At 42.2% G+C, this 24670-nt stretch overlaps 1 protein-coding gene across 6 annotated transcripts in view; it reads left to right on the top strand.

Moving 5' to 3' along the window:
* LOC147115980 (uncharacterized) overlaps positions 1-24086 on the top strand; it is a 650930-nt gene extending 626844 nt beyond the window's left edge. For 5 of the 6 annotated variants that reach the window (XM_085990661.1, XM_085990665.1, XM_085990660.1 and 2 more), the window contains 3 exons: positions 2591-2668; positions 6276-6513; positions 16952-17078. In XM_085990661.1, coding sequence (XP_085846787.1) covers positions 2591-2668; positions 6276-6502 — 305 coding nt within the window. In that variant the 3' untranslated portion in view covers positions 6503-6513; positions 16952-17078. Of the gene's footprint in view, positions 1-2590; positions 2669-6275; positions 6514-16951 lie in introns of all 6 variants that reach the window. The other variant, XM_085990662.1, reaches the window with a different exon arrangement.
* The last annotated feature ends 584 nt before the right edge of the window (positions 24087-24670 follow it).

Below are 24670 nucleotides of genomic sequence, written 5' to 3'. Positions count from 1 at the left end.
TCTGGATTGTGAGCAATTGAGGCAGGGTGAAGCAGCGTCAACGTGGCTGCTGGTGGCAAATAAATTTAGCATTCAATCGCCTTGAATATAAATTCTACAGGGTCAGCTTTATGTGGGGTTCAAGCTTGTCACCCTAATTGTGCCTGGAAGTACCCTGCCTCCATCCAGGACGTCAGATCCTGCTTGGCACCCAGTATTGTGTTTCGTAAATATCAGGGGCTGAGACAGAGTTTTCACCACCGACTCACGCCTTCCTTCCCTTTCAGTTGCTGTTGTTTAAATTGCAACATGAAACGGCCCTCAGCATTGCTGTGAACTTTTTCAAAGTATTTAATTGCTTAAGGTTGTTTGAGAAATAGGCAGTTCTCGACTGAGCAGATTCAACCTCATCCATCCTTGCTATTGGGAATATACTATTGGACCAGATGCTAGACATAAGCTTCATCAGAAGCTGATTTCAGGGCACAAATACATATACATTTAAATGTTGTAGCTAGTGTCGGAGCAGTGAATGACTGACCGCAACTTCAGGATTTCTGCGTTAGGATGCGCATGCGCTACATTCGCAAATTGTGGTCAGTTTCAAAGGGGTAATAACAGCGAATGCTGTTCGCTCGCTGTTATTACCCACCACAAATTCCCGGCCAATATGTTCCAGCTGGTTTGGTACAGCAGTGGAAATCGTGGGAAAAGTGGGTGGCAGTGGAAGGCCTGCTGATGCCCCTAATGGAGTGAGAGGGCCCTCTAGTGGGCACCTCTCCCTGCCCCCAGCTACAAAAACTAGGCCTCGGCTCATTAAAGCTGCTCCTGCATCTTTGGCGCTCTGCTGCCCCTTTAAATTCAGGCTCTCCGACTACAGCAACACCACACCCTCCTCTCCGCCGTCAGTGGCGAGCTCCCTCTTGGTGGCAAATATCTCACCAGGAATTCGCCCTGTCTAGTTAATGAGGCCCAGGGGAGGAAACTAGGCCTGGATGATGGCAGCGGTCGAGGCGATGGATTTGAATCCTACCCTGAGCCTCTTGGGACAGATTTGGGACAATTCAGCCCAGAGTCTCAGCATTCTTCGTCTTTTAAAAGTCAAACCACTATGATCAAGTAGAATTAACTTTGACATTATTTGAGATTTAAGAAAAAAAAATGGATTTTTAAAAATTCATCTTTAAGGTCAGATGACATCATGGCAATGATTGACAGCTATTGCACCCGTCAGTGATAAAACGTTGAACTGACACAGAGCAGCTCAAAGTAACAACTGTGTCAGCTCAGCCCTCTCTCACTATTCAGTCAGATTGCAGTAGCAGCAAGGGTTTAATGGACAAAGGGGGCGGAGAGTCTGCAACACAAGGAGAGGCGGCAACAAACATTTTGGTGGTCAGAACTGGGATAATTGACCATTAATTCCCATGCTAGATTACTTCTTCAATCCTGGCATGAACCTAACCCCAAAATAGTTTTGATTTATACCAGCACCGAATTGACACTCCCATTCAATAGGTTATATTATACATCAGATGCTGAATTACAGCTGATATCAGGGCCAATCTGACAATGTGCACCAGGATACCTAGGACAAAAAATACATTGCAGAGCAATATCAAACTAATTTTCTTGAGGAACAAATACTATTAAAAGCATATGAGTTAATAGATTGGATGTGTATTAATCTGCATTGAATATTGATCCAGATATACTAAGTATACTGCTGCTGATTTTACCGATCCTAGGGATTGCCAGGAGGGTTGGCAGTAGTCCTGGGTGGCAGTGGAAGACCATCTGATGCCCCTTTTGGAGGGAGCGTGCCCTGTAGTGGGCACCTCTCCCTCCCATCAGGCTCCAAAACCTTACCTTTTGTTAGACTTTGGCTCAAAGTGCAAAGCGATTTTTATATTACATAAATGCAACAAGTGGTTGTAGACCACCTCAAAGGGGATAATCACACCGACTTAGGCTTCATACTGGCTGAATGTAACTGCAACCCATGTGAAACCACTTTACAAAAAAGATCCCAGAGAGCCCACTAAACTGTCCTTAAGTTTGTATGTTATTGAAGAGCTGGCAGAACGGTCTGCTCTGCACACGTGAATTTAAGCATGCACAGACCTCCAGTTTTCCATTGAAAAGAGTCATAGGGAAACTGCCGTATAACTTGGTACTAATGGCTTGCACCATCCTAAAGTGGGTACAAGTCTTAAACCAGTACTTAACGTCTAAAAATACCACAATGTAAATATTTCCACTACTGAGATCGACCATGAGCCATTATGATTGTCTCCAGTTATCCAGTCAACTTCCCTTGTCGAGATGTCACACTCCACCACAAATTAATCTTTCTCCAAACTGATACTCACCTGCTAGGAGAGAAACACAACCAATCCAGTCTCCCTAGTTAATGTCAGTATATTGTTATTAACAAGGTTTTCTGCTCCAGTCATGATTGGTCAATTGTTTTTCCAGATCTAATATTCGGATGGGTATTTCAAATTGTTTGCACACCATTCTCAAATATAACTTGCTCTGTCATTCTCGGATGGAAGACATGTTTGATCTTAAAATTGTGCTCATATATAATATTGTGTTCTTTCTCAAGGCTTTGCCATCACAGAAGTTCAAAAGAAGCAGGCCATGATGAATGCAAAGAAATCGCATCCAACTGGGAAGCCTAAAGGTGATTTTTCTAATTAAAAAAAAATCACTGAGCATTAAAGTATGAAACAGACATTGCAATTTCAGTTGCTCGATGTAGGAATTCATTATAAATGCCATTTATGGTGCTGTTTATATATTTCAATAAAAAACTTTTCTAGATATATTAGAAGCACAAATTGACCCAATACGTTTTGCTAAGAGTAATTTGAGGTACAGATAAATTTATTTTATAGTTAGGGGTGATCCAAAAAATTGTTTGTCAGTCAGAGGAGCTCTACAAGTGATGTCACTTGGTGACTTGATACATCCCGATGAGAAAGGAAGGAAATCGATTTAGGGACTATTTGTCCTTCCTTGTGGCGGGTTAACAGAAGAGGAGTTCTCCTGGTGTCTTACCCGATATTTATCCCTCAACCAGCATCATTAAAACAGATTATCTGGTCATTATCTCACTGCTGTTTGTGGGACCTTGCTGTGCACAAATTGGCTGCCATGTTTCCTACATTACAACAGTAATAACAATTCAAAACATACTTCATTGATTGTAAAGCACTTTGTGACATCCTGAGGTTGTGAAAGGTGCTATATAAATGCAAGGTCTTTCCTACTTGACAGCACCGAATGACAGCAAAATCCCAGCTATAAATTTTAAAAATAAGCATCTTTAAGAGAAACATTTCATGTGGTTAGTGTCAAAAAGACATTTTGAACTTCCCAAACCAGCAAACTCCTTAATAGAACTAAAAATGAGCCATAAACCAGTTAGTTGTGCAACCCATTTTCTACCATTGTGTGTGTTGCAAGTGTGCTGAATGAGATTGTTGGTGGCAGAAAATTAGTGGCAGCTATGGTACTATTCCAGCTGTGGAACGATGGCTGGGGTAGTCTTCTCAGCCACATATGTTTTTTCTATTACTCATGTGTGAATGTCACAAACCTAAGTCTCTATTTTGCTACTGAGCACATCCAAACTTGGAACATCTCAGACTTTATGGTTCCCTCATTTTCTAGACCTCATTGAAGGAGGAATCCCGTCATAATTTTCCATTTCACATGAGCTTGTTGAATTTACTAATGGTATAACCCATTCCATCTCGCTTTTCAAATACATAAACCTCTGTAACCTGCAGCATATTAATCAAGCAGTGGCAACCTACAGAACATATGATCAGTCATGCAGTTAGACTTTTGCTTCTGATCATTTGTTTGGATGTAACTAATTCAAAGAGGACTTCACTTCCTGCCAGGGGAAAGATCCAGCAGCGCGTGGTCAATTTAAACAAATTAAATAATATTTAATAAACTGCAGAGGTTAAAAAATGTATGCATTTACTTGCCCTTAATTATATCAAAGGCAAATGGAATGTTGGCCTTTATTGCAAGGTGGATGAGTATAAAAGTAGGGAAGTCTTGCTACAACTGTACAGGGCGTTGGTGAGACCACACCTGGAGTACTGTTACTGCGTACAGTTTTGGTCTCCTTATTTAAGGAGGGATAAACTTGCATTGGAGGCAGTTCAGAGAAGGTTCACTAGGTTGATTCCTGAGATGAAAGGGTTGTCTTATGAGGAAAGGTTGAGCAGGTTGGGTCTATATTCATTGGAGTTTAGAAGAATGAGAGGTGATCTTATTGAAAGATATAGGGGGAAAAATTCAGTTGGTTTGTGCCTCCCGTTAGCGCCTTAAGAGGGCGCTAATGGGGCACAAAGCAACGAGCGCCCGGGCGCGGCGATCTTTGCGCCGCTCATGAAATTAACTAGATATTTTGCGGCGGCGCTAAACACTACCACCACGATCTCCTGCGCCGGCAGATCGTGACATCAGTCGAGTGCGCAATGCCCCGGTAGCGCCCCGGACCGGATATTGAGTGGCACCACCTGCCGCTAGCAACGACAGGTTGAGGGGAGCGTTTTGCAGTCAGAAAGGGACTGGGGGAGCGCTATTTAAAGGCGACCGCTTCCTGCCTTTTTTTGTTGGTGACATTTTTGTACCACATATTCTGAGAGAAAGAGAGAGACTTCTGGAGAGATTCAACGCTGTGTGAAGGAGTTTTGTGTACTGAGCAGCACTTTGCAGGTTCATTTTGATTTGCCCTTCCTTGTATCGATTTAAAAGAGACTATGGGGGCTGCACTCTGAGCTCTTTCCCTGGGTCTCTCCATTGTTCTTTCCAGCAGATTTGATGTACAGGTCTCGCCAGGCCAAGATTCAAGGCTGCAATGAGCAGGATGTGGATGGAGAGCAGAATCAACCCTCCTCTTTAAGATTAAAAACAAAATGCTGGAGAAACTCAGCAGGTCAAGCAGCATCTGTGAAGAGAGAAACAGAGTTAACGTTTCAGGTCGATGACCTTTCATCAGAACTCCCCTTTAAGAACTGGCCGGCGCCAGTGTGTCTGTGTTCCATTGCTGGCTGACATCACATGAGCTTCGCCAGCGCTCTGAGGTAGTGCCTCGCTCCTTGGCCTTTGCGCCTTAAGACAGGTGTGAAGCGCCTGATTTAGCGCTCCAATCACCTCCAGAGGCGATAAAAGCCAAGTTTGCCATCGGAGGCGATCATTAGCGCCAGGCGCTAAACTTTGCACACAGCCAATAATGGCGCCCCAAATGGGGCGATACTGAATTTTTCCCGCAAAGGATTCTGAGGGGGGCTTGACAGGGTAGATGCTGAGAGGATGTTTCCCTCGTGGGGGAATCTAGAACTAGGGGGCATAGTTTCAGGATAAAGGGTCGCCCATTTAAGATGGAGATGAGGAGGAATCTTTTCTCTCAGAGGGTCGTGAATCTGTGGAATTCTCTTCCTCAGAGAGCTGTGGAGGCTGAGTCAGTGAATATATTCAAGGCGGAGATAGACAGATATTTGAGTTGCAGGCGAGTCAAGGGTTATGGGGAACAGGCAGGAAAGTGGAGTTGAGGCCAAGATTAGATCAACCATGATCTTATTGAATGGCGGAGCAGGCTTGAGGGGCCGAATGGCCTACTCCTGCTCCTATTTCTTATGTTCTTATTGAATCCACGTTTTGAAACACACTTTAAAACAGCATTTTTCTTTATTTTGTCTCAACTTTCATTAATGTAAGTGTATCGACAACTCTTGTGCTAACTAAGCAATGAAACTGAAAATTGAACCTCATGAAGCACTCTTCAGATGGGTTTAATTCAGTTCAGTTGCACTGCACTCCGAGTAAACACTGGTAATTTAATTGCTTCTGGGGATTTATGGCTGCTGTGCACCTTTCTAATTGGGCAGGGTGTACACTCCACTGTAGCAGTTCAGTTGTAGATGGTGTACTCTGTATTCATGCCTCAAATTTCAGGTAAGTGCATCAGATGCACAAATGACCTACATTTGCATTACAGGTGGTGTATTACTTTCTCTGTAGAAAGGGGTACTGTTTTCATTCAATATGTATGTGATGTATGATTAATATGTTAGCTTTTACACAGTGCATGCTTTGTTAAATGCTAGTGGATTCGCCTTTACCATTCTTTCATCCTTTCTGAATTCATGCACTTTTCAAAAAAAGAATGTTGCTACGCATGACTGTAATTTTATTTGTGTGCTGTGTCTCTTTTTTTTTCTTCCTTTCTTCCACTCACTCTTTTCTATCCCCGTTTCTTGAACAAGATCTCCACCAGCTGCTGAATGTGACCTCATCTCTCTCTCAGTCCACCACATGTCTGCACGAGCCTCCTCCCCAGCATCCAAAACCCTCACCAGCTACCAAACTCCTCGAGACCCCGCGGATGTCGCAGGCTCGTCTTCTGCTGCAGAAAGGGGGGGATGTGACTCCCAGCATTTTGCGTAGGGCTATGTCCTGGATGTCCACTCACAGCCGAGACCTGTTTCAATAATGCCAGATAAGGTGATCAGCATATTGCCCTTTGACTTTAACCAACCTAACCAATACCAGCTTGTAGCTACTTAAGAACTGTTAAGGCAGTGAAACCTGGCCTTCTGGTCAACTTGAATTTTTATTTCATTGGTCATACACATCCAGCTTTATTCAAAACCAAACAGATTTCTTAAACAATTTGAATAGTTTATTCACCAATCAAATCCTCTGTCCAACATTTGCAACTGAGGCCCAATAGCTAACCATACCTATAATCTATCTATATAGAGGTTTCAGGGTCTCCATCACACTCCAGACATTACACATCATAATCATAGAAGCATACAGCACAGCAGAAGGCCATTGGGGCCCATCATGCCTGTATCAGCTCTTTGAAAGAACTATCCAATTAGTCCCTCTCCCCTGCTCTTTCCCCATAGTCCAGCAAATTTATCCTTTTCAAGTGGGAAAATTACTAGAAAAAATTCTAAGGGACAGGATAAATCTTCATTTAGGAAGACATTAATGAGGGACACTCAGCATGGATTTGTTAAGAGAAGGTCGTGTCTGACTAACTTGATTGAATTTTTTGAGGAGGTAACAAGGAGGCTCGATGAGGGTAGTGCATTTGATGTAGTCGATATGGATTTTAGCAAGGCTTTTGATAAGGCCCCGCATGGCAGACTGGTCATGAAAGTAAAAGCCCGTGGGATCCAAGGCAAAGTGGCAAGTTGGTTCCAAAATTGGCTCAGAGGCAGGAAAAAAGGGTAATGGTCGAAAGGTGTTTTTGTGACTGGAAGGCTGTTTCCAGTGGGGTTCCACAGGGCTCAGTATTGGGTCCTTTGCTTTTTGTGGTATATATCAATGATTTGGACTTGAATGTAGGAAGTATGATTAAGAAGTTTGCAGATGATACAAAAATTGGCCGTGTGGTTGATAATGAAGAAGAAAGCTGTAGACTGCAGGAAGATATCAATGAACTGGTCAGGTGGACAGAACAGTGGCAAAAGGAATTCAATCTGGAGAAGTGTGAGGTAATGCATTTGGCGGGGGGGGCTAAAAAGGCAAGGGAATACACAATAAATGGTAGGACACTGAGAAGTGCAGAGGATCAGAGGGACCTTGGAGTGCATGTCCACAGATCCCTGAAGGTAGCAGGCCAGGTAGATAAGGTGGTTAAGAAGGCATACGGATACTTGCCTTTATTAGCCGAGGCATAGAATATAAGAGCAGGGAGGTTCTGCTTGAACTGTATAAAACACTAGTTAGGCTGCAGCTAGAATACTGCATGCAGTTCTGGTCACCACATTACAGGAAGGATGTGATTGCACTAGAGAGGGTGCAGAGGAGATTTACGAGGATGTTGCCTGGGCCAGGGAATTTTAGCTATGAGGAAAGACTGGATAGGCTGGGGTTGTTTTCTTTGGAACAGAGGAGGCTGAGGAGTGACCTAATTGAGGTGTATAAAATTATGAGGGTCTAGATAGAATCGATAGGAAGGACCTATTTCCCTTAGCAGAAGGGTCAATAACCAGGGGGCATAGATTTAAAGTAATTGGTATGAGGTTTAGAGGGGATTTGAGGAGAAATGTTTTCACCCAGAGGGTGGTGGGGGGCTGGACCTCACTGCCTGAAAGGGTGGTAGTGGCAGAAACCCTCATCACATTTAAAAAGTACTTGGATATGCACTTGAAGTGCCGTAACCTACAGTGTTACGGACCAAGTACTGGAAAGTGGGATTAGGGTGGATAGCTCTTTGTCGGTCAGCACGGACAAGATGGGCCGAATGGCCTCCTTCTGTGCTGTAAATGTCTTTGATTCTATGAAGTGTATATCCAATCCCCTTTTGAAAGTTACTATTAAATCAGCTTCCACCATCCTTTCAGGGAATGCATTCCAGATCACATTGTACAGAATATTTTAAAAAATCATAACTGAGCACAATTTTTTAAAATGTAGAAAATGAGAAACAAAGACAGCCCTTTCTTAGTCTTTTCTGAGCTAGAGATTTATTACCTTCTCCCTGAAATGAGAAGTCAAGCAGCTTCCAATCTAGAGGAACTTCCAACAACAATAATAATTAGCCTTAAAATGGCCTCAGAACTTACAGGGAGTAACTGAGCAGGTTAGCATGACATTCATTCTCCAAATCTTAGAATTCCCAATAGCAATGCACAATAAATCCACTATTTGAATTAAAAATAATGGGGTCAAATGCAACTTCAGTGGGAGTGCAAAGCATGCGGTGATGGATCGGTCGGTTGTTGTACATCCAGACCAAATTCCTTTCTACTGAAGCCAGTGGGTAGGAAAATCTTACGAGGTGTGTAACCGACGACCAATCCACGACTGCCTGTTTCGTGCCCCCCGCTAAAGTTGAATTTCACCCACTGTGAGACAACTTGTCACGTGGCCGGAACCTATCAATTAGATTGGAGTCCCTGACTGGCCCAGGCTGTCACTGCAGTAATGGAGAAGTCGGCTTTACTGCAGCTTTACAGGAAAATCATTTTCAGTTTGTTTAATAACCACGGGGGCAGCTTTTCTGTGTGGTATGTGTAATAAAATCATAAATTTGTTCTTTATGAAAGGCTTTATGATTTTATTACATATAGTGCGCAGAGAAAATTTTCCACCATGTTTGTTATGAATCCCGGGTCCAATTACCCTGCCTGAGTGAAGATCACAGTGCTTTCCCATCACTCCCTTTTCACCACCCGCTCCGTCTTCTCACACAGCTCATATCTCACTCACTTATGGACCCCCAGACACTTGTCAACACCTATAGCACTATTCACTGTTTGTATCTTATTGGCATGACCCACAGCAAAGCACACCAGTTGCATGTTATCAGAACAGCTCTTCATTTGTTCATTTCTCAAAAAAGCTGTTTCTCACTGGGGTCTGTTTTATAAAGTAAATAAAGCAGTGCATTTAAAAAATATACATATTCATTCGTGGGACATTGATATTGCTGCCAAGGCTGGCATTTATTTCCCATCCCTGAGAAGGGGGTGATACAATTGCGTCGGCTGCAAGGTCACTTCAGAAGGCAGTTAAGTTGTTATGAGACTGGAGTCACACAAAGTCAGACTGGGTAAGGATAGCAGCTTTCCTTCCCTGAAGGACATTAGTGAACCAGTTGGGTTTTTACAACAATCCAACACTTTCATAGTCACTTTTACTGATAAATTGAATTACATTTTCAAACTGCCATGGTGGGCTTATGAACTCATGGATTACTAATCCAATAAAATAACCACTATGCTAGCATACTCATCCGACCACATGCACCCAGCTATGGGTATTTTCTAATAGCTATTTATGACATAATATTCATTATCTGCACCTAATAATTCATTAATCTGTAAATGAAAGGGCAATGTTGGATTATGTTAATATATTGAAGATAAAATTTGCATGGACCACACAAATAAAAAGTCAATGCACTAAAAAGGACCTTAGAACAATGAATCCATTAAGGCCTAAATCCTTTTAGCTGCATCTCCCTATAATAAACAAATAACCCTCCCAATGCAGCAAAACTGTAGTAATCACCTGTGTAACCACCATCTCCACATATTATCCAGCTTGGATTCTGTACTTCTGAAAGTGACCATATATCACAGGTTTCACTGTTGAAACAAGCCAAGGAAAGTGACTGCAAATGTTGTTCCTATGGGTTCTGCATGTTTTTGAGTCTCAGCAGTTGAAACTGGTGTGGAGTTGTGGCAGGATTCAAAATGGCTTCAAGTAGCATCAGGTTAGCCATCAGGGTTCGAATCGATGAAGAGATGTTGGCATTTCCAAAAAAGGCTAACACATCCAGTCTTCCTATGGGATGCTCAGTATTTTTCAGGTGCAAAATTACATTTCTCGATCTCCCATTAATTGAGCTGATATGCCATAATTAAAATATGCAGTTTATAAATTGGTATTTTCTGCACTCTCGCATTGTAATTTATTATCAACAGTAAGCTATGCCATCAGATCGAAACACATTTTTATTATTTGCTTGAATAAGTTGTAACAGAGTAATGATTGCAGCTCATAATTGAGGAAAATGGTACCTTGAAACATAGAAGGTAGGAGCAGGAGTAGGCCATTTGGCCCCTCGAGCCTGCTCCGCCATTCAATGCGATCATGGCTGATCATCCAAATTCAGTACCCGGTCCCTGCTTTCTCCCCATACGCCTTGATCCCTTTAGCCTTAAGAAATATATCCAACTCCTTCTTGAATATATTTAATAAATTGGCTTCTACTGCCTTCTGTGGTAGAGAATTCCACAGGTTCACCACTCTCTGGGTGAAGAAATTCCTCCTCATTTCTGTCCTAAATGGCCTACCTCTTATCCTTAGACTGTGAACCCTGGTTCTGGACTTCCCGACCATCGGGAACATCCTTCCTGCATCTAGTCTGTCCAGTCCTGTCAGAATTTTATAAGTTTCAATGAGATCCCCTCTCATTCTTCTAAACTCCAGCGAGTACAAGCCCAATCGTCCCAATCTCTCCACGTACATCATTGCTGCCAGCCCAGGTATCAGCCTGGTGAATCTTCGTTGAACTCCTTCCATGGCAAGAACATCCTTCCTCAGATAAGGCGACCAAAACTGCACACAATACTCAAGATGTGGTCTCACCAAGGCACTGTACAACTGCAGCAAGACATCCTTGTTCCTGTACTCAAACCCTCTCGCTACGAAGGCCAACATACCATTTGCCTTCTTAACCGCTTGCTGCACCTGCATGCTTACCTTCAGCGACTGGTGCACAAGGACACCCAGGTCTTGTTGCACTTCCCCTTCTCCCAATCTATTGCCATTCAGATAATAATCTGCCTTCCTGTTTTTGCCACCAAAGTGGATAACCTCACATTTATCCACGTTATATTGCATCTGCCATGCTTCTGCCCAATCACCCAACCTGTCCAAATCATCCTGGAGTTTCTCGGCATCCTCCTCACAGCACACACGCCCACCCAGCTTTGTGTCATCTGCAAATTTGGAGATATTACATCTAGTTCCCTTGTCTAGATCATTAATATATATTGTGAATAGCTGGGGTCCAAGGACCGATCCCTGCGGTACCCCACTAGTCACTGCCTGCCACTCGGAAAAAGACCCGTTTATTCCAACTCTTTGCTTTCTGTCTGCCAACCAGTTCTCTATCCAAGTCAATACCTTGCCCCCAATCCCATGTGCCTTAACTTTACACGCTAATCTCTTATGCGGGACCTTATCAAAAGCCTTCTGAAAGTCCAAATACACCACATCCACTGGTTCTCCCTTATCTATTTTACCAGTTACATCCTCAAAAAATTCCAGTAGATTAGTCAAGCACCCCCAATTTGGGGTCACCTGCAAATTTTGAAATTGCATTTCCGATTCCAGAGTCCAAATCGTATATGTAAATTGTGAACAAGTGTGGTCCCAGCATCGATCCTTCCGGAACACCACTTCCCACCATTTGCCAATCCAAGTAACTTCCTTTAACCACTACTTTTTTGTTTTGTTGTGTAGCCAGCTTGTTCTCCATTCTGCTACTTGTCCCAACTCCACATGTTCTGACCTTAGTCATGAGTCTACTATGCGGTACCTTACCAAAGGCTTTTTGGAAATCCAAATATGTTACATCTACTGCATTACCCTCATCTTCCCTTTTTGTTACTTGGCTCAGAATGTGGAACTCGCTACCACAAGAAGTGGCGGGGGTAAATAGCTTAAATGCTCTCAAAAGGAAACTATACGAGTACGAGAGAAAAAGAAATAGATATGCTGACAGGCTGAGATGAGGTAGATGGAATGGGAGGAGACTCGTGTGGAGTATAAACACCAGCACAGACTACAAAAAGAAAAATACTGCAGATGCTGGAAATCTGAAATAAAACAGAAAATGCTGGAGAAATAGAGTTAACGTTTCAGGTTGATGACCTCAGCAAAGTGATGGAAGGTGTTGACAGAGAGATTAAGAAAGCCCAGGTTTTACAAACAAGAGGTCAAGAGGAGGTCCTGAACAGATTATGCCATCATGCATCCCCAAACCCTACATGGTTGAATACAGTCTCTCAGAGGAACATAAAAGTCAATGTGGAAAAGAGACTGCATTCAGCAGTCCACATCATAGCTCCTGATCCCATCTTCCTTGCTGGATGACACCAAGTTCAACCCTACAGCCTTGGCATCCTACTTGATCCTCAACTGAGTTTCAAACCCTTCATTCAGTCCACCATTGAGATCACTGATTTCCACCTCTGAAATATCTCATCCATACTTCACCCCACTGATACACTCCTCCATGCCTTTGCCATCTCCAGAATGACATTTCTACCCTCCATAAACTCATATGCATCCAGCGCTTGGTCACCTGTATCTTATCCCACACAAAATCCTTCACCTATTTCCTCTATGCTGTCCAACCTTAATTGACTTTTGGTCCTTCAGTGAATCAACTTCAAAATCCTCATACTCACCTTCAAATCTTTCGAGGACTTTACTGCATCCTCTCTCTTACAGCTTTCTCCTGACCTCATCCTCCACTCTTAAACTCTGCTATAAGGTATATTCTCCCTCTTGCTACTCCAACATCAAGTGACAGAGCCTTCAGTCATCTTACCTCCATATTCTTCAACACCCTCCCATAACCTCTCTGCCTTGCTGCATCTCTCCCCACCGTCAAAAGCCTCCTTAAAATTTATTTCTTCAACAGAGCATTTTCCACTTCCGTTGACCTCTCTGCTGAAGCCTGGCCCCAATTGTGCAGCACCTTGGCACATTTGCTAAGTTAAAGGCACTGTACACGTGGTTGTATTTAAAGGTGGTGGAGGCCAAAGGTACAAGAAGAGAATGCAATGTGACAGGGTGATTTGCCTTCGGTGATTTTGCTGCAGTATGCATCACCTTCTTGTACTGGTTCGGGTGTATTAATTGACAAGACAGCTAGCCAATCTCCTTTGGCAATGCTCATGAGAAGTCTAGGATCTGAAGCACGCTACTGATGATAAACTACTAGCCCAGCTTCCCCTTTAAGGCCACTGCTCAAATGCTCACTAACGGGAAAGTGGTGTAAATGATCAAATCAAGCCATGGTAGCTGTTTATAAGTTCCAGGCAACTACCAGAGAGCAATTAGCTGCTTGTAAATTTCAGGCTTCAGGTCAATGACTGGCATTCTCTTAACAATGTGTGAAGAATGTGTGCTAGATGCAAAAAAAATTATAGTCTTCATATGACATGAACTTCCTGTACACAGAAAAACTTTTGTACACCAATCTATAATGGGAAAATCCTATCTCGTCATTTACCAAACATTTTAAATGGGGAAAAAGCTTACATTAACATTTGCCTCTCATGCTGTAATTGCAGACCTACAGCCAATAGGTGGTGCTGTGGTGCAAGTCACCATGATCGACCTGACCTTTTTTCCCCCTGATTTCTGTATGTCTTCAATCCAAATTTGGGAGGTTACCTGATTTTTGGAACAGCCAGATCCCCTTACTCACCCAACATGTTTATGACTACACAATTCTGATTTCAGGCCATGGCCTACCCAGTCCCCACCTGCCCAGTTTCCTTTCCTCAGTAGCAGTGGGCTGGTCTGGCCTACCTATACAACCAGCTTCTGGCTGGTGGCTTGGTGTTGGGGCCATCTCTTGCCCACCACCCTCTTCCCCACATTGCAACCTCCAACCTCATGATCCCTCCTCACCCGGGCCTCCACCTCCACACTTACCCGCACCTGACTTTACTGATTGGAGCTATCCTTGGAGTGACCACTCTTCATATGGCTAAACCAGCACAGAACTCTTAACAAGATGAATCCTTTACAAGCACCAGAAGTTATTATATTATTCAAAAATACTATATGAACTCTTTAAGCACCTTAGCAAACTAAGCGCTTGTTATTTTTTCACCTCCGTCATCTTAAATAGGCTTTAAAAATTTTTCCAACTTACCGTTCACATCTATGTGAGCGGCAGCACAAAATCTATTATGAGGAAACTATTCATATAGTTACAGCGACAGAAAAACAGCGTATCCTCCAATTCACTGTGAAAACACGACAGGAGATCCATTTAATATCTCCTGTGACATTGCACACTATAAGTACCAGAAATATATTTGTTATTTTCATGCCTTTTCACCAGTCAGTCAGATCGGGAGTGGTTTTAGCCTGGTCTGATGTTGTGACCCCCCCAATAATTTCTGTCTAGCCGCTGCAGAATGTATGGTGATGCCCCTTGCCTGGGACATCACTGGCGTGGCCTCGTAGAGATGGAGGTCGCGCCCCCTCCCTCCAGGGTCTCTATGCTCTCAATAAACTGACGTTTTCCTTCGACATAAAATAAATTTCGAGCATATGTATTATTTTCTGTAAAACTCTAAACACAAAGCTTTCTCCACTTCCAGACCTCTTTAAACTGTTGAATTTCCATGATCGCATCAAATGGTTTAATTCATCTAAAATTTTAAATAAAGATGCAGTAAATCACATATTTGAACAGCGATTACATTTACCACTGAAACAGCCACAGTGACCGTGCAGACAATCCGCACTTGATGTTTGAACTGCCTGAAAAATCTGAGCTTGAGCAATTTTTTTTGGCAACACTTACACTGCTCCTTTAAAAGAAAACAGGTTATCTCCCCAAGATTACCAGGACTCATATTTTAAGTGTCAGGATTACAAGCAGCTAGGCTAACCCAGCCTGAACTCGATAGGTTACTGTTACACTGTATTCTCCTTCAGGAAAGTGATTCAGTGATTCCTTTCGTTTACAAGCTTCACTCATCTACATTCAGATCATGTATCTCCTTTACATTTCGAGTACCAAAATACTTCTTCAGCTTTCAAACTGCACAAGTTGCCTTAACGCCAGAAGGCATCATTGCCCTATAGTACAGTAATGTAGAACAGAGTTGAAGGTGTACATTGAACCATATGGAACTACTTCAAGTGTGACTTTGCAGTCTACTTTGCCTATTGTTGTGATCTAAATCTTAACTGAGTAATTCAATATTTTATTAGAAGTATAAAAACACCACTATATAAAAGTTAAATTTTTAGATAGGAACAGCTGTCATTCATGTGCACTCCACTATTTTAAAAAGTAATAGGCATTGTAAAACCTATGTTTAATTATTTTCATTTTAGGTCAGTCGATTAATTTTAGCAATATACAATAGTTGCAGTAAATGTGTTGTACGCACTGGATAAATGTTGGCCGTACACTCATCTGTTGTTGCCTTAATGTCAAAGGGTTACAGTCTGTATTCACAGCACTAAAGGTAAATGCCTGCCAGCCTTCATCATTTTGAAATATTCTCACCATTGATAGTCCCAACCTCTGCTATGTCTCCACGTGCGGGAGGGCGGGACGGTCTGGTCCAGTTGGCATGGAGCACCTCCCCTTGTGTGTGTATGTGTGCAAGAAAATTACCTCAACTGAGTTTTCTTTGATGATGCAAAGTGACCCGTTATTGTTGACAGTCAGATGAGATTGCTGAAATTCAATCAAAAGCAATATGAGTTCAAATGACATTTATACTTGGAATTTAAATACAGGTACTCACTGTGGGTATCCAGTGCACTGCCATTGTAGCTATGCAGCAAATGTATGTAAAAGGGACATTTTTGATTTGGAAAGCCCCAGTGCAGGTTGAGTTCAAGGATGAATCTGGAATCATGCCATTGCATTCTCCAGGAAAGGCTGAACCACTGGGGCTCTTTACCCTAGAAAAGAGGAGGCTGAGGGGTGACCTGATCGAGGTCTTTAAAGTTATGAACGGGTTTGATAAGGTAGATGCAGGGAAGATGTTTCCATTTGTGGAGGAATCTAAAACTAGGGCTCATAAATATAAGACAAATAAGTTCAAGAAGGAATTCAGGAGAAACTTCTTTACCCGGAGAGTGGTTAGAATGTGGAACTCGCTACCACAAGGAGTAGTTGAGGTGACTAGCATAGATGCATTTAAGTGGAGTCTAGAGCAACACATGAGGGAGAAAGGAATAGAAGGATATGTTGATAGGGTTAGATGAAGGTGGGAGGAGGCTCTTGTGGAACATAAACACCAGCATAGACTAGTTGGGCTGAATGGCCTGTTTCTGTGCTGTAAATTCTATGTAAAAACAAATTCTAATTCTATACAATCTATACAAGTATGGTAACACATCTCAATTATGTAATTGTCATGGAGACAACATCCATTGAATTCCCCATGTCAAAGAAATGTTAGACCCTATGTTAATTCATCCATTTAGGGGAATGACGACTAAGCAAGCTCGGGCTACAGATAATACAGAAACAGGTAGACAGGGCACTGTAGTCATGAACCCTTTTCAACCTTGGACTAAAGAAAAATAGAAATGTAAGAAAGAAACCGTTGGCATTGAATTGATGCTCAGAAGCCAATGGTGTGTACACCCTCCTCTGCATAAATTCTAACTGCTGACTCTTTTTTCCTTGTCTCAGCTGTCACCAGGCCTTACTATGACTTTCTGACATTGCGGCAGAAACATCCAATGCTGCCCTCGACCATCCCCCAACAGCAGGTGTACATGCTGGCTGAGCCCAAACGCAAACCGTCCAACTTCTGGCACAACATCGGGAGGCTGACACCGTTCAAGAAGTGAAGGGACAGCTTTGTGAACACGACTTATTGCCTTTCCAAGGGAGCACTTTAGCGACCAGTTGCAATCAGAATGAACGTCTGCTCTGTGTGTGTGTGTGTACACACACCAACACAGGCTGTATTCCTACATGACAGCGATCTCCTCACTGGGAGATGGCATACCCTGCGTCCAGTGAATTTTCTGGTCAGAGCACTCCACTCCAATCTGACCGTCAACAGTGCCAGAAAAAGAGTTACCTAAATATATATTCACATCGGTAACTACAGTCAAGCTCAATGTTCTCACTGAATGCCACAAAAACAAGCTTTTCCCTTTCTATTTCAAGTGGGAAACATCGTGCGTTTTTAAAGGGGAAGGTGCATCCTTGTATCTTTCCAGAGACTATAGATTTTTATTGAACAGTTCGCTGTATTTGTAAAGGTGTGCCAGCATCATGACACAGCAAAACTCTACTGTAAACAAGCAAATTTCCAGAGACTTCTCTATTGTTGCAGTTTAGCCTTCCTCTGTGCTTTCACTGGAATGAAACACTGTGTGCCTACGTGCAAGGGGTGCAAATTATTATTTAAAACAGTTGGTGAATTTGAATCGTGCTATTTCAAAACCCTTTTGCCAATCTTTCAGTGAGGAAAACGGCAAGTTAATTGCGCAAGACTGAATTATTTAGGGTTCCCAAATTACAAACATTGCTGGGCTACAGTAGTCGGAGTTTGCGCCAGGAATGCAGAAATAGAAGCAGCAGCTACAATTAAACTGTGGGACTACAATCGTTCCTTTCATCTCTGGTACCCAGGCTTTAACCCAATGTAGACGGGGGGGGGGGGGGGGGGGGGGGCGGGTGGATGAAGCTTTCTCCTCTCTCGCATCTACGGGTTCCTGAGCAAAACTAAGTCGCGCAGTGAGGTCGACACTGCACTCACAGTTGGCACTGAAATAATGATAGCGTGTTGTCACCCCCTCAAATATTTACAGTATTATCTTGATCACAAGATAAAAAATAAGGTTGAATTCAATCAGTGTACAGGAGAGAGTGACACGCCAAATTGTTATGTGCTAATGTTTATAAATGAGTTGTGTAAATATTAACAAAATGATTTATTTATGTATATTGAATTTATTGTACTTGTACTTGCTGTTAGGCTTCTCCACATTCTTTCCAGTACAAATGCCTTATTAAGGAATGCACTTACCCAATTGCTTGTTTTTGTTCCCCCAGTGTGGAAGCAATTTTACTTCAGAATAATGAATTTCTTTTTCCAAGAAAAAAATTCAAAGGGTCGTTTTGAGAAAAGTAATGATTTTAGTCGTTTGTTTTTGCGGGCATTGGATTGGATGGTCCAGTTCCAGATTTACTGTCCAGCCCTCTAGCTAAATTTGAGGGTTCAGGGGACAACTTCCTGTAAAGAAACTGTTGGTTTATTGGACAAATTATCAACTCAAATACTGTAAATATGAATAGCCAATGAACGCAGTGAAGCTGTTGAGCAGCAATTGATCACAATGCTTTCAGTGAACCCCACCCCCACAAGCTGTGAAACCCGACACACACAAGTCCAGGAATGACACAACAAACTACAGGTTCTAGCAATATTTTCTATTAATCTTTACAAGGCCAACAGAACAATTGTTCAGCCACTTTAATAAAAAGAGCACATGGCAGCCAGTAATCTGTAGCATAAATGCATTGCTGTAAATAAAGTATTGCTTGATATCCAAACAGGTTCTAGTTAAAAGTCAAGTGAAATAATTTCCCCCACCCCAAACTCTTCCCCATTGTAGATTACAAAAATAATATATTCCCCCCCCAATTAACCTTGTTTGCCATTTTTGTAGTAACATCAGTCTTATTCTCTGCAAGGCTGCTTTGCTGACGTGGCCCAAAGGAGCTGCCCCCATGTATCCTGGATTGGCTCCTTTGCCAGCAGTGGGGACTGCAATTTTAAAATGGACGGAACCCTGAAAAATCAAAGTATGAGCGGAGTGTTCTACCTCCCTACCGCTGGTGGTGGGTTTCCACCGACCCCGTGACTTACAGTCCCGATCGTTTGCAATGGAGCCGCTCAATGACCAGTCACATAACTAGAGTAGCCGAGCAACGAGAGAGACCAGCTCCAGGGTCTCCACATGCCCAGTTACATTGATGGTGCTACAAAAACATCAAATAAAATGCCAGTGTTATTTTTCTATGCTTCTCCCTTAAAGATTATTTTCTAATCAATCTCCCCCCCCCCCACCCCATACTAGTAGCTAAAATACTCCCAGTTACATTTTACAATAATCCAAACTTCTGTGGAGACTGGATCTACGTCCGACGAGTGACATAGTACCAATGAGGTACAATTACTGAACTATTTCAATAAACACTAAAAGGAGAAGGAAAGTTTGGTGGGAGATCTTTCTATTCTAACACCTCGGTCTTTAAAAAAAATTAAATGTAGGCATAACAATATCTTTGTTTTTCTAGCTTTTTGTTTTAAATCCTCTTAGAGACTGACCCTTGGCATCTCTGTTTCCCTCCGAAGCTACTCCAGTAAGGGGCCCCACTAACTGGAATGGGAGCTGGCTTTTCAGAGTGATCGCTGGGGTGGGTAGTCTGGAACTGCTCAACTCTGACTGCAGCAGCACCCAGCCATGAGTGTTTTATTTCCCCTCAGGTCCTATCCATTTGGGTTGGGTCCCAGGAACATCCAAGGCCCTGGTTGCCACTCAAGTCAATGGTGTCTATTTGTGACAGAGGAGATCTGATCGAGGTATTCAAAATAATGAGGAGTTTTAGTAAGGTAAATAAAAGAAAAACAATTTCCACTGGTCAGTGAGCATTAATGGCATAAATTTGTTATCACCAAAAAGGAAGGAAGAGGTTATGAGGAATGCTTTTACCCAGCTGGCTTGTTTGGACATGGGATGCCCTACCAGAAACAGCAGCGAAAGCAGAAATAATCATAATTTTTAAAAGGGAAGTGGATAAATATTTGAGAAAGAAGAAAAAAAGGATATCGGGAAAGTGCAGGGGATAGGGACTAAGTGAAGAGCTTTATCAGGGAACCAGAACAGACACTGGGCTGTAAAATTCGATGATTCTAGGAGGGGTTGTAGACAATACCAATGTTACTTGAGTGACTGAGGGGGAAGTAGAGATGCAAAATATTGGACTCCATATTAAATAAAAAGAGAATTTTACAATGTCCACACTGTGGAAGGGGGAAGCACTGTATACCCCTCAAACTTTCCTTCCTGTTTAATTTATTCTTGGATATCGGCTACAATCATTCAGTACTGTTCCATCACCTGTAAACTCACAATTCAGCAGCGTCCTGTTTTGTTCACTCAGTTTGCTTTCCACTCAGCTCCTTCCATACCTCATGTTCCGAGTGGATGAGTCCCCCACCCGCTTCTAGTTTGGATGGTCACCCGTCCAGCTTTTGCCCAGATAGTCTAGTCTCGGGTCAAGCTACCCGATGAAAGACCAACGGGTAGATTTTTAAATTGCTGTCCGGGCGTAAACCAGGCGTTGCCGATTGGCTGCCCGTTATAGGAGCCGTCCCACTTTAATTTCCATCGACTTGAATGGGAATGAAAATTGGGCATTTTGATAGTGGGTGGCCGGCCCACAGTGACACAGTTTTACACCCAAGGCGGCTGGTTGAAAATATTTTTTTTAAAACAGCTGGAAAAAGTCCAATCCTTGGAAGCCTGGTAAGACTTTCTCACATGAACAAAGTAAATAGAAAAACTTGTCCATTTGTACTATTCGTCTCTGGTAGGAAACCAATTGATTTAAGCATTTTCATACTGTTGTTCAGAAGGCTGTCCATGTTCAGCGTGAATCCTCTACTGCTCCCCTCCTCCAAATGAACACCCTATCTGCTGTCTACCTTAGGACGGGGCGAAAGGTAGCCAGCCAGCCAACCTCCTGCCTGGTCCCAAGGTGAGAATCTGTGGTGCCGTTTAAATAAATCGATTATTTAAACAACATTGCCACCTAACACCGTCAGATCTCACTGGAGGACATACCACGCCCACACCACAAGCCCGAGACATGACAAGATTTCATGCAAACTACTGCATATTTGGCCAAGGCCAACGTCTGGCTACCATATTCCATGGGAGCATTTGTGCACCCACCTTGGATGTGTAGGCCCTGGATTGGTTTTGTTTATTTTAAATAGCGGCACTGAATGATAATGGGAATCTGCAAATTCTCACCACTATATAAATGCATGCTCCTTCCTTCCAAAGAGCTGCTTTACATTCCCTATACTTGCCACAATTAAAAATTGTCATTCAAGTTTGTTGTCATCTGCTGAACTGTAAATAGCTTCCTTCTTACTCAGGAATGAATATCACTAACTGAAAACCTTTAGAAGATTTACAATACAAAAAAAACCTTGAGCCCACCTGTGTTTCACTGAAGCATTTTGCAGAATAAACTGAGGTTGTGAATAATTTAAAGTGATTTCCTCAGACTGTTAGATATGTAAAGCTTTCGGCTACTGGTGTCTTGTCAAGTCATTACATGCTGAACTTTGCCCTGTTGAGAAGTGCAAGAATGCCATAGCGGTTAGCAAAATGAAACACACTGCGACACATTGAGGCATTACGCTTGTTTGTCCCATGACTGTTTTGTTTGGCAGGGCAAACATGATTTAAATTAAGGGCACTGAGTGATCCCTCTGCATTTATTTAACTTGCATCGGCAAATTCATGGCAGCTTTTTAAATGCACCCTTTTTAATAATATTACCCAAATTCTGAATATTACAGGAATGTGCCTTGGAAAAGAAAATTGATTTAATATGGTGTGGAAACGAGTATTGTTCTGGGACAGTCTGATGGTAGGTAGTTTTATTTTAATGTTGCAACTACAGAGTAGAACTGCTTTTGAACAGATGAATTCCATGAAAAACCAACTCACTGGCGCCTGACCTTGTTAACAATCTCCATCACAACATTTGAAGACAACAATCTGATTGATTGAAGTATGTGCTTTGAACTTTGATTCGAGCCCATATTCACAGGACACTCCAATGTGGCAGGTGATGTGAACCAGTTAGTATCTCATCACTACTGACCAGGAAACTGGACAGAAACACAGAGAAACCTTCCATCTCATTTAATCCAAAGTCCTCCTTCACAAATAAACAATTAAAAAAAAAAAGTACCTTATAACTGATTAAACCTACAGTGCCATGCGTTTTTGGTACCACAGTGTACGGCGCATCGTACTCTGTGGGTACAAGTACTGCCAAGTGTTTGTGTTTATCTCATGAAAGGTTACAGACAGAATTTAACATTTATTGCCTTTTCCACCAAAAGTTGAGATGGCTGGCGTACCTGTTTGCAGCCTATAAAGTGACGGCCGGACTATTTTCCAAATTAACACTGCACAGTATTGAGAAGGCACTACCCAAACACGGGCAAAAAAAAAGGAGCACTTCTGATGCGCTATCAATAACTCAAAAGACTGAGATTAAGCGAGTAACTAACAGGCTTTTATTAACAAGAGAATGAAGGTGTGCCTCAAGTGGTCGACCGGTCCAGAATACAGAGGGACTGTGGAGCAGTCACCTTTATACCTGGACTCGTGGGAGGAGTCAGCCGAGGCATGTACAGGCATGTACACAGTGGAATACAAACAGTGGTTTACCACAACTTCTCAATTGGACAAGAGTCAAGGCCAGTATTTCTGTGGTGGGGTGTGAGGTGTGGAATGACGCTTGACTTTTCGATGCTGTGTTCTTAATGCAAAAAATCCAGATGATAGCAATTCAGAAGGGTGGGCGAACTGAATTTAAATCAAAGTTCAGATATACAGATCATGGCACTGCAAATCGTGGTGTACCATTGAATGCAATGTGGGTTTTTGCACCCTGACTCTTGCAGTGGGATCTCACTGCCTACTGTTGCAAACAAAGCTGTGGAATCCCTAACCAAGGCTATCAATACTTAGCATAATGTTCCTGGCAACCGGGCACTGAGCTCCTCAACATGTACAGTCCTTTACTGGTGTCCCAAATGTTGCTGATCAAGGGCTTTCGGGAAAACAAGATGTTATCCCATTGCCTTGTTAAACTTTTCTTTGTGAAAATGAGTCTCCGCTCGTGATTTATGACAGTGACTGATTTTGTTTCCTCTATTTAAATACCAGATTAAACAACTGAACTTGCTTCAATAAAAAAGGTTTTTGTTTGAACCAATTTTATCTCAATGTGCAAAAAAGGTAAAGCAGTTTAAGTTGAGCTGATTTAAAAATGATCTGGTTCAGATCATTTTAGGACTTACAATGAATTCACTTTCTACAATTTATACACTGCATGCAACATAAGCCCACTGTTGTTAAGAGACTGCTTCTGAAGTACAACCTGTGGCAGCTCAGGTGTTACACGAGATCTACCATGTCATTGCACCAATCACGTAGCAGTGTGTTGTTTTATACGTGGTATCCTGTTCATACCTATTGTGAGCCAATGAAAAATCAAGAGTGCCAAACTTCCTAAAGGCCCTTTAGTTGTAAGCAGCAGGAGTTGGTGATGACATGTGGCGGTCAGAAGATACCATTTTGTGTTCATACACATGGGGGAACCTCCTATTCTTTTGTCTGTGGCTCTGGAATAACTATCAGCACTATAATGCTTTAACAGTATTTTTGAGATCTATGGTGTAGCTTTCAAATTACTACAATACTAATATGTTCTGCCCATTCTCTGTCGCCAAGATCAGTTATAATTTTTTGTACATACAACTCTCTATGATTTGTCAACCAGTTTTGTAGCTCTTAAGTTCCAGGAGAAATTGAGTCTGCGGATTCAATTTTTATTTCTTTTATGTGTGCTAGACACTTGTGATATGCAAGTAACAGTTGCTGAAAAATACATGACAGTGTTTGTATAAATTCTCTTTGTACGTGGATGGTTGTTTACATAAGCACTTCAAGCACGATATGGGGAATAAAATGTTTTTATTGTGTCAAAAAAATATTGCTTGTTATTTAAAGCCTGAATCATTACACAATACTGCGTTTTACCGAATGTCGGCGTATTCCAAAGTTGTCTCAAAAATGTCCCTGGAATTTACACCAAAGTGCTTACCATCACCACACATTCTTGTGAGAACCATATTGCTGAAATTTAGATGAACAACAGCAAATGCTGGAATTGCACAATGGGTCATCAGCACCCAAATGAGAAGTGAAGGTTCATGTTTCAGGAGTGACTTTATTAACACTGAAAATTTCAGTTTTATCTCTCTCGCTGACAATGAATTCTGATATTTAAATTAGTAAAGGCTGCTAATATTACTCACAGGTATACTGGTGAAATTCAGCCCTGCCATATTGAGTGAAATCTGGTACCCTTATAAGAACATGACAAGTTGAGGATAGGAAAAGGTCCTCAGCTCACTGAAGTACATCCCCTCAGTGTCTTACGTCTTCTATTTCAGCATTTTGAACCCCCCCCCCCCCCCCCAAAGTGTTTTATTTCCCTTTATTACCCTTCCTGGTGCATCACTCCAAGCAATTGTCATTCTTCGAATAAAGAAGTCCTTCTTAGTATCTCACC

This window comes from Somniosus microcephalus, chromosome 6 (genome assembly GCF_052327205.1).
Source record: "Somniosus microcephalus isolate GS21.2 chromosome 6, FLI_Smic_1.0, whole genome shotgun sequence".
In the NCBI taxonomy this organism is placed as follows: Eukaryota; Metazoa; Chordata; class Chondrichthyes; order Squaliformes; family Somniosidae; genus Somniosus; species Somniosus microcephalus.
This window is presented reverse-complemented; position numbering and strand designations above follow the sequence as displayed.